This window comes from Echinops telfairi, unplaced genomic scaffold (genome assembly GCF_000313985.2).
Source record: "Echinops telfairi isolate 266 unplaced genomic scaffold, ASM31398v2 ScPeMD7_7468;HRSCAF=8506_0, whole genome shotgun sequence".
NCBI lineage: Eukaryota > Metazoa > Chordata > Mammalia > Afrosoricida > Tenrecidae > Echinops > Echinops telfairi.
Genome location: NW_022111369.1, coordinates 81514424 through 81525459, shown reverse-complemented (window position 1 = coordinate 81525459; position 11036 = coordinate 81514424). Strand labels below are relative to the sequence as shown.

General features: G+C 46.3%; 1 protein-coding gene across 1 annotated transcript in view; it reads left to right on the top strand.

Moving 5' to 3' along the window:
* The first annotated feature begins 345 nt into the window (after positions 1-345).
* Positions 346-11036, top strand: part of LOC101650860 (WD repeat-containing protein 70-like) — a 23695-nt gene continuing 13004 nt past the window's right edge. Inside the window, 2 exon segments of the mRNA XM_045284073.1 lie at positions 346-398; positions 527-1785. Of these exon segments, the coding sequence (XP_045140008.1) occupies positions 346-398; positions 527-1785 (1312 nt within the window).

Genomic DNA, 11036 nt, shown 5'->3' with positions numbered 1-11036 from the left:
CTGTCAGCACTGAGATGCTTACAAGACCACTAGATCCACAAGACTTCCCACCCACTGGCCTGTGATCTGCCTGCATTCGGCATCATTGTATGTGTTTTGGAAGTCTGAAGAGGAATTTATAGATTGGTATTGGACATATTGGCTAATATCGGACTAACAGACTTGATCTGGACTGGGCTGGGATGTTTTCTTAATGTTCAATTAAGCTCTTCCTATGCACACATGAGTCTCTATGTATATAAAGCGCTTCCTATGCACATAGGAGTCTCTATGAATTTGTTTCTCTAGTCATCCTGGACTCACACAAGTATTTTCTGTAGCTATCAGCATAAGAGGAAATCAGATATGGAGCATAAGGATTCAATACACTGTTCCTGGATTGAAGATAAAGGCAGGAGGTGGGAAGGGGGCAGGAGGCATATTGCAAAGAATGTGGTGGCCTCTAGGAACTGAGAGTGGTCCTGCTGACCATCAGCAACAGGGACCTCAGTTAGACCATCATAAGAAACTAACTAAATTCTGACAGAAGTTCTGGAAGTTCTCAGGCTAAGGTGATTGACAGAGATGGTTTTGAAGTAATGGAATGTATAAAGGGAGACCAGTATATTGTGGACATGGCAAATACCAAGGGTCACACAGCAATGCTTCATACTGGCTCATGGCATCCCAAAATAAAGGGAGAATTTATGACTTGCTCAAATGATGCAACTGTGAGGATATGGGAAGTTGAGAATCCAAAAAAGCAAAAAAGTGTATTTAAACCACAGACGATGCAAGGCAAAAAAGTAATTCCCACCACCTGCACATATAGTAGAGATGGAAATCTCATTGCAGCTGCTTGCCAGAATGGAAGCATACAGATGTGGGACCGAAATTTGACTGTTCACCCTAAATTCCACTATAAACAAGCTCACCAACCAGGCACAGACACTTCTTGTGTGACCTTTTCCTATGATGGCAATGACCTTGCCTCTCATGGAGGTGATGATACATTAAAATTATGGGATGTCCGACAGTTTAATAAGCCACTTTATTCAGCCTCTGGACTTCCTACCATGTTTCCAATGACTGACTGTTGTTTCAGTCCCGACGACCAACTCATTGTCACCGGCACCTCTGTTCAACGGGGGCGTGGCAGCGGCAAGCTGGTGTTCGTTGATCGCAAGACTTTCCAGAGAGCCTACGAAATAGATATCACAGATGCGAGCGTTGTGCGTTGCCTGTGGCATCCAAAGCTGAACCAGATCATGGTTGGAACTGGAAATGGATTGGCTAAAGTGTATTACGACCCCAACAAAAGTCAGAGGGGAGCAAAATTATGTGTGGTGAAGACATAGCGGAAGGCGAAGCAAGCCGAGACGCTAACCCAGGACTACATTATCACTCCTCATGCCTTGCCCATGTTCCATGAGCCCCGCCAGCGGAGTACAAGGAAACAGCTGGAGAAGGACAGACGGGATCCCCTGAAGTCTCACAAACCGGAACCTCTTGTGGCAGGCCCAGGTCATGGTGGCCAAGTTGGAACCCATGGGGGCACTCTGTCCTCATACATTGTGAAAAACATTGCTTTGGACAAGTCTGATGACAGCAATCCTCAGGAAGCCATTCTGCGGCATGCCAAAGCAGCCGAAGACAACCCATATTGGGTTTCTCCAGCATATTCCAAAACTTAGCCTAAAACCATGTTTGTCCAAGTGGAATCTGATGATGAGGAAGCAAAGAACGAACCAGAATGGAAAAAACATAAAAGAAGAACCTCATTCGAGAGCTCTTTGCATGAAGAGGGTGAAGGGAACAGATGTGGGACAGTTGTTATTTTTAAAGATGCTTGTAAAGTAAATACATTTTTTTAATTAACAAAAAAAAAATGAACTTGGCAGTCGATTTTCCCCTAGGGGCTCCAGATGAGAGCAGAACCCCAAGTTGACACCTGGATTTCAACCTGGTACATACCCACCAAAATACCCAAGCACACACTGCTGGGCCCAGTGCAGCAGTCCTCGAAGCTAGGAAATGGGTGTTATTTTAAGAAATTAGATTTAGAGTAATCTGATACATTAGAAAACTAATATACCTTCCAATATAGCATTTTTCTAATTAATTTAGAATGGGTCTCCTTTGCTTGTAACCAAAACTTTGAGCTATAATGCTGGTACTAAGAAGTGGATTTCAGGCAAGAGAACTTTGAAGAAAATGTGGAATCAGGCACTCAGTCTGGGGCCTAACTGGGTGGAAGCCAATAAAAAAATAGCTACTATTTTATACTATGAAATAATAGCACAAGAACCAGTGGGAAAATGTCTAGCAAAATTATCACCTGTGTTTACCTAAACTCATTTCATGGACCACCATCTACCAGTTGGTCCTACTATGGTAGTTTGTGTGCTGCTGTGGTGCTGGAAGTGCTATGTCGCTCACGATGGATAGTTTCAGCAGAGCTTCCAGATGGATAGACTAGAGGAAAGCCTTCATGAAAACCAGCCAATTAAATCACTGTTCATCACAACAGAATATGGTCTGACACGGTGCTGGAAGGTGAGGCCACTGGGTTAGAATACACTCAAAGACACAGCACCTGCAACATTGGATGGAGCATACTGACAATCATGCCGATGGCACTGGACTAAGCAACATTTCATTCTGTTGTGCATGGGGTTGTCATGAGTTGGAGCAGCTAACAATAACAATCTTTTAGAGAAGATGGACAGCTGTCATAAGATCTAAGAAGAGTATAAGGAATTCAAGGTCCACAAGTGTTGAAGTTGTTAATTATTTCTGACAACCCTGGATAGTGTGAAAAACATCTACTGACAAGTTCAAATCCTAGACTTCTTCACTCCAGGCAGACTGGGACTTGGGGGATGTCTGCCAAGGAAAGCTTCTGACCTCTAACAAGGAGGGTGCCCACTGGTCCAGGAGGATGCACAAGCAGTATTTTACTGGGTCTTTACACCCAGTACATCCAACACTAGCCAAATCGTGTCTGGCAGGATGGGATGCTATATTGAGGACGAGAAAAGAAGAGCCCCGACAGCATTACCGCAGAAGCCCTTATGACGATGGAGCAACGCCATCAGGTCTCTAGAAACAGCTCTTGGCTTGCTGTTGAATGTTGGTGAAAGGAGACTACTTGACCGTGTGATTGAAGATCCCCCACCATGAAGTAATTCGTGTAACGATGAAGCTGGGAATTCGTGTTACACTCCATGGCCAAGCGGGGAGATATTATGAAACTTGCACGGTGCTTGGTTGTGTCACCGGGCAGTGCAGCCCTCCTCCGAACCATACCTAGGACCGCAGGAGAAGCTCCTTACAGCCAGATGCTTGAAAATTAAAATCCTCAAACCTGGCTTGACCCTTTTTTGACAAAAGTTAAAAGGTGAGCTACAGACATAACACAGCCCACTTGAGATATTCTTGGCAAACGGTGAAGAAGGAAAATACTTTCGGCTGCCATCACACCTCTGAGACCCAGCCTGGCTTTTGCCCCTTCTCCAGCTCCACTGGCTCCTCCTACATGCTCTTGGGTTTGAGTAGTTGTACTCCTTTATTTTTCCTGATTTTAAACCAGGTGGTATTCCCTTGTTCTGTTCACCAAACTGCCTCCTGAACCATGGAGCAGTTCCGCATGAGCCCACTCAAGTACATCAAGCTTGTATCCTCTCCATATTGTTCACCCTGTGTGCAGAGCAAATCATCAGAGAAGGTGGGTGATAGAAGAAGAATGTGGCATCAGCATTGGAGGAAGTTTTCTTAACAACCTGAGATATGCAGACGGAAAAAACTTGCTTGCTGAAAGTGAAGAGGACTTAAAGCACTTGCTGATGATGGTCAAGGATTGTAGCCATCACTATGGATTACAACTCAATGTAAAGGAAACCAAATCCTCACAAGTGAACCCATAGGTCACATCAGGAGAAAAGGTTGAAGTTGTCAAGGAGTTTGTCTTGCCTGAATCCACAATCAGTGCTCCAGGAAGCAGCAGTATTGAAAAGCAACGATGAGACTTTGAGAACTAAGATGTGCCTGACCCATGCCTCATATGCCTGGGAAGTTTGGACATTGAATAAGGAAGACTGAAGAAGCATCAATGCATTTGAACTGTGGTGCTGGAGAAGAATATTGAAATGACCACGGACTGCTAAAAGGACAAACATATCTGTCATGGAAGACATTGGCCAAGGGGCTCATTGGAGGCAAGGATGGCAAGATGAAGTCTTCCATACTCTGGACATGTTGTCAGGAGAGACCAGTCCCTGGAGAAGGACATCACACTGAGTCAAGTGGATGGCCAGTGAGAAAAGGGAAGGTTCTCAACCAAATGGACGGACACCACGGCGGACACCATGGGCTCAGACATGGGAACATTGATGAGGATGGTGCAAGACCATGCCGTGTTTCGCTCTGTTGTGCACAGTGTCGCTATGGGTGGGAACCAAATCAACAGGCTCTAACAACCACAGCTCCTTTATTCTGCCAGCCCTAGGGGTAGAGGGCTGGTTTGTGTATCTACTATCCCGTGATACCGTTCAGTTTCCTGTGTGCCTTTTCACTTATGAAGTTAACAGTTTGTACCTAGTTAACAATCCCTTAAATACTTTCCATTCAAATGGCTGCTTAGGCTTCTGTCTTCCAAAAGGACTCTAACCGATGCAGAAGGGTGACCCCGAATTCGAGGTGGGTTTGATGGAAGGGCTGATGAAAACGTGTGCCCAGGGTGAGAGAGAAACACACCAGAGGAGAGGATAAAGGATCAGAGTGTGGCAGTGAGGGGAGGACAAGAGCTGAGGGAGAGAGAGTTGGGGACCAGAGAGGAGAATGAGTCTCCAGGGGAGGTAGAAGCGAGGATCTGCATCTGAAGGGCAGCAGCAGGTTAGCCTGCAGGTCAGAAGCCAGCTGCTTCCTGTCCCTGTGTGACTTTGGGCACTTTGCCTAATCAATGTATGCGGCAGTTTCTTCCTCTGTAAAATGGAAGGGATAACAGTTTCTACCTCATACGTTTGTTTTGTATATCTAATGATATGTTAAACGAATGCATTTGGCAGGGCACCTGGCAGAGAGAGCTCCATAAATGTTGCCTGTCATCATCATCATCATCATCACCATCGTCCTCCTCCTCATAAGAGGTTGATTCGAAGGCATGAAGGTGGGACATTCACATACTGAAAGTGAACAGTTCAGCCTGCCTTGCCCCTGCTGTGGTTACATAAGAAGGTGATCTGTCCTGTGCAGTGGTCCACTCAAAGACTGAGCACATTGGAAGGCTCTGTGCATTCTGCAGACGTGTTCCCACATGCCTCAGTTCCCAGAGGGCCACTAGACTAAGACTTGACCTGTTGCTCAGTTGGGACCGAGACTATGAATTTGCCGTCTGCCACAGCCTCAGGCTATCTCTGGAAACATCCTCCCCAAGACCACAGCCGAGTCCAGTGACAACTCAACTGGACCCCTTTCCAGGCCCCTGAAAGGTGTCGTCCAATGGTGGGGTCAGTCCATTCAGCCATGACCACCAACAAGGGAGCACTTGGTAAAGGCTGCGGAAAGTGGAAAAGCGCAGGTGATGAGGAGGAGCCGGGGCTCTTCTGTTCTCACTGGGAAGCAGCAGCCCTGCTCAGATAGAGTTCTTGTGGTAAAACAGGGTGGTCCCACCCGCCACATGAAAGGGGCCAGCAGCCTTTTGAGCAAGAAGGGTGAATGTGGACCCCACTGAATGAGTGTGAGTAAGATCCACACTGTCAGAAGCAGCGACCTTTGATGAGAGGTCCAAAGGCACGAGGACTCTGCCACCTGTGGAACTCCTATGAAGCGGAAACAGACTCAAGGTGTCTCCATTTAAATGGGCCGTGGGGGCAGAGGAGCAGCATGGCCTGATGTGATGGACACCGGAAATTCACTCTAGAAAAGTGTCTCCCTGGGACCCAGAACTGATGTTTGGTGCATGAAATGAGGCCAAGAGCTAACTGTTCTCAGTTTCCAAAAGCTCTCTCTAATAGAAGTTACAAAGCCACCAATTGCATAATCCACCCTCACCCCCAACTATTTTGAAATGACATGGTCATTGACTAAATTCTTCCACTTCTTAGATGGGTTTCTGCATTTTAATATTGCCCATTGACCTATCCTCTTCTTTGCCAGCGCCACATTCTTTCCATGATGGTGCCTTTATAACGTGCTCTCATATCCAAGGAAGGTTGATACCTGGACATATTTTGGATGAGGATTTTTATGGAGGGTTTGTTATTTCAGATACCCTTGAGGAATAATTTGATTGAATGCTTTAAGCAATAAAACAAGGCCAAACCAGTATGATTTCCAACTGCCCACAATTCTGACATGCTGACCCCGTGTATGTCTGGGTAGAACTGTGCTCCATTGGGTTTTCGTGGCTGATGTTTCAGAAAAAGATCCCAAGGCCTTTCTCCTAAGGAGCTTTTGGATGAAAAGAAGACTCTACCAATATTACACTTGAGCTGAAATCCAATTTCTAGGCAAATGTAGGGAGACATACCATCTTTACAAGAACGAGTCTTCTGATCTTTCCCTCACTTACTGAATAAAACATTACTCCAGCTCCTATGTAGCAGGGACAGCACTGACTGTGACTTCTGCTCATGAAGATCTTATTTTTAACCTCATTTCCTTAAAGAAGCATTCACACGGAAGTGAGAGTTGAAGTTTGGCCAGAGAATGGCTACAGAGACTCTCCCCTAATTAAGGGAATAATTAGGCATCCTTGCAGGCTCACCAGCTGCCCCCTAACTTGTGTACATGTTCCCAGGCCTATATGCCTGATTAATCATGCAGAACAGCAGCAAGACCAGAAGAAATTGAAAATAAAATGCCAAAACCTGTGCTCTGAGGACTCACGCTAATAGGTTTAGCTCAGGAAGGGGATCAAGCACCTGGCTTGTCTTAGCAATGGCCTGACTGCATGCTGCTCCCCAAGAAGCTAGAGAGGCCTCAGGAACAATGCTTGTCACCTTAGTCAGTAAGTCCCAGAGGAGTCCTTGTGGGCAGCAGAGCTAAAAGGAGGAGTTCTCCATCCAGTAGCCTCAACGCAGCCTGCACAAAGCTTTGTCTCCCTCTCCATCAATACGTTGGCTGCTCCTCTGTCTTCCCCTTATCTCTGCCTTCTCTCTCTCCCTGCTAACACAGGGAGACATGCTTAAGCATAGCCTTTTACCATTGGCTCCGATCCCTTTACAAGTTCTAACTTCATGCTTGGCCTCTATGACTGTCCCTACCTCTCTGTTCACACAGATTCTATTTCCCAGCAGCAAAATGCATCTCTTCCTACACAGGTATTTTATTATGCAAGCACCCTCATCCTGTCTAAGACATTCCACTTCCCAAGTTCCATTAATCCTCTTTTCTGCAAGTGCCTATCTCATGCCAACTGTGTCTGACACTGAAGAGATTGCAGGGTCTTGGAGAATAATAAGATGCAATTGAGTATGAGAGGCAAAAGACGAATCTCCTGGATACAGAAGGAGAGTCATCACATTAGAAAACCCATAATACACAGGAGAGAAAGCTCGATGACCAACATAGGACAAGAGGCTCAGTCTCATCAGTAAATTGGGGAACAGCAAATGGAAGCAAGATGACATATTGACTTAGACTCAATTAATATGGCCCTTCCGGTCATAATCCCTGATGTGAAAGATAATATTTCTGGGTTTCATATGCCTGTGGCTGTGGTCCCATTTTGGAGGGCATTATCTGCTAACAAACAAGAATGGGATGGGATTGAGTTGTGACCTAAGCAGAGGGAGTGAATTGCACCGCACTCTGTTTAATGGTTACCATCTTAGTGACCATTACTCACAATGGATGTAAGGAATTATATGCTCATAGCTAAGAGGAGAAAGAAAACTGCATCTGGGGAAAAACTTGTCTGATTAAGATTAATAAGAGGCCAATGCCTACTGGAAACATCTTGCCAGAGGCCCCAGGTCATATATGCATAAATAAAATAGACTCCGGGGTTGAAGAACAGAGCATTATAATTGAGTGAAATTTGATTGTGCCATGTAAGTCCCACCAAAGGACCTTTCCCTGCATGGGTCTGGCAAGAAGATGGGGTGAGATCGTGATAGAATTCGCCTGTGAGTCATGGTGAACAGGCTTCCCTGCAAGGCCATCCTGCTGGGTATAAAATGAGTCAGCTGAGAAGCAGGGAATGCGATCTCATCACCGGCAAGAGCCAGGGGTGGAGTGTGTCTTCTGGCCCCAGCATATGGCTTACCCGCTGCCTGACCTTTGGACTTTGGACTGAACAGCACCCACCACCAGGTGAGACAGTTCCTCTAACTTTCATGAGTTCTGCGGGACGCTGCAGCACTCCCCAGAACCCAGAGACATTATGGAATATACTCCAGGGAGTAGGGGGGTGGGATGAAACAGCCTATCCTCTTGTTAGAGTTGGGCTTTAGGGACTTTTTCTATCTCCAACTTCTGGGGACTAATTTGGTAATAATTCTTATAAAAGAAACGATTAGCGCACATATTATGTGAATCACATTGACAGCAATTTAAAGACACGTATTGCTGAGATTGTGGGGAGTCCAGAGTAGTGAGCTTGTATGTAAATAGGGGTTGAAAATGTCCAGTTAACATGAGGTCATACTGGGATAGGAAGGGCCCTAATCCTATCACAACCAGAAGAGACATAAATACTCAAGGAAGAGAGTCATATGAAGATAGAAACGGATTGTGTGATGCACCTACAAGCCACCAACACTGAGGATTTCCAGGAACCACCGAAACTAGGACTAGAGGAGGAAATAATAGTCCCCTAGAGCCTGTGGAGGACCCATGTGCCTGTGACGCCCTGAATTCAGACTTTAGCCTCGAGGACTCTAAGTGTTTAAAAACCTGTGGGACTTTGTTACAATAGCCTCAAGAAACTAATGCAATAAGTCACCTCTAGTTCAATTTTGCCATCAAAATTCTCCATTGTGGTACAAATCAACAAACATATTTACATAAACTTAAGTGGATAAATCACAAGAATGAAGCATTTGCTCCAATTTCTGGAGTCAGGGAGGGGAGTGGAAGGGAGTAGGCGAGTGGAGCTGTAACTGTATTTGCTAGCTTTTATTTCTTCAAAGGAAAGATATATGTGGCAAATGGTTATTAGCTCTTAAATCTGGGCGATGGATACGTATGTTTTTCGTTTCTGCAGTGGTTTTCTGAATATTTTATAGCACCGTCCTTCAGGAGCTTATAGGCTCCTGAGAACTGGTGACAAGAAGGCAGCCATTGAACATGATAGTGGGACAGGAAGAAAGTAAAAGGAAATAGAGCAAAGAACCAGGAGGCAAAGGACATTTATAGAGGTCTAAATACAGGCATGTATAAGTGTAAATATATTTATATATAATGAGAGAGGAATAGATCCATGTACTTATATCTATATGTTAAGAATTAAGGTTGCAGATGGACATTGAGCCTCTACTCAAGTACTCCTTCAACACAAGAACACTTTGTTCTAATAATCCAGCATTCTGTGATGCTCACCTTCCCGACATGATCGCTGAAGACAAAGCGGGTGCATAAGCAAATGTGGTGAAGAAAGGTGATGGTGCCCAGGTATCAAAAGATATAGCGTCTGGGGTTTAAAGGCTTGAAGATAAACAAGCGGCCATCTAGCTGAGAAGCAACAAAACCCACATGGAAGAAGCACACCAACCTGTGTGATCATGAGATGTTGATGGGATCAGGTATCTGGCATATAAGACCCAGAACAAAATCACACCCAATGTGAATGGGGGTGGGGGATAAAAAAAAATTGAGGAGCAGACACAGGCCACAGACATGTGGAAAGAGAGGGATGCTTTGTGAGGGTCTGAGGGTCACCAAGAAAGAAATCAATGTGGTGACAATCTGACAAGTGAGGAAGCACATTTTAGTTCCTGGACCTCACGTGCATGCTGTATGGCCAGATCAATACCAGGCTGACTTCTAGCAGCAAGTGACCTTGAGTCTTCCCCACACACACCTGCAGAGCTGACCAGAGCTGGCTAATGGCCCACTTTGTTCTCGACCTGCCGCTCTGCACCTGGCACCGGCATGGCCCGTTTGGCTCAGTGCCCACTTTGCTCTTGACCCTCCACTCTGCACCCAGCACAGCCTGTTTGGCTCAGTGCCCACTTTGTTCTTGCCCACCACTCTGCACCCAGCACGGCCGTTTGGCTCAGTGCCTGCTTTGTCCTTGCCCACTGCTCTGCACCCGGCATGAATACGCCCGGAACCAGGAAGACACCTTACATTCCAGAAACCCGGACATACCTGTCCATATAAGCAGCAGCCCTGTAGCCTGCAATGCGACTTCCCCAGCCCGGACATTGTGGACTGTGGGACTTCGCCCCGGCTGGGTTTTTTCTCCCTAATAAAGCCTGTTTGTTCTAATTCGACTGATTTGGTTTCTGGCACCTCTCTACCTTACACGTGCAAGAGTCCTGGCGGTGCAAGACTGGAGAGCGTGGCAACATAATACCAAGAATTGAATGTTGACTGATGCACGCCGTCGAGGCAAGCTCTGCGTGCCTTCTCCTGCTGACCACGCGCTCCTGGTTGGAAAACGTTTTTCTACTTGCATATCCCGGAGGAGAGCGTGGCGTCACGGCACATCCTGGACGCCAGCAGGCGTGGGGTGCCCTGACTGCAGTCAGCGTGAGAGATTTTAGTAGCGTAGAAAAGGAAGGAAACAGGACCGGAGGAAAATGGCGACCCGATAGGACGCACCCGTCCAGAGCTCCTGCTGCCAGACCAGAAAATTGGGAGGTAAGGTGAAGGAAAAGGAGAGGTGGAGTCCAGAAATTAGAACTAGGGAACTAGGGTCTCTCCTGAACCCCCTTTTTTTTGGTGTGATTTCCACTCACAAAACAAACCAAGAATGCTTTAAAGCACTCTAGCTTTGGCTAGCCCATGCTCACCAGCGGCGCCCTTGCTGGGAGCTGCTTCGCCCTTGCCAGGAGCCCTGGTTTCGCCTGGCTGAGGCCTTAAAGGGGACAGCACCCCAAACACAAGAG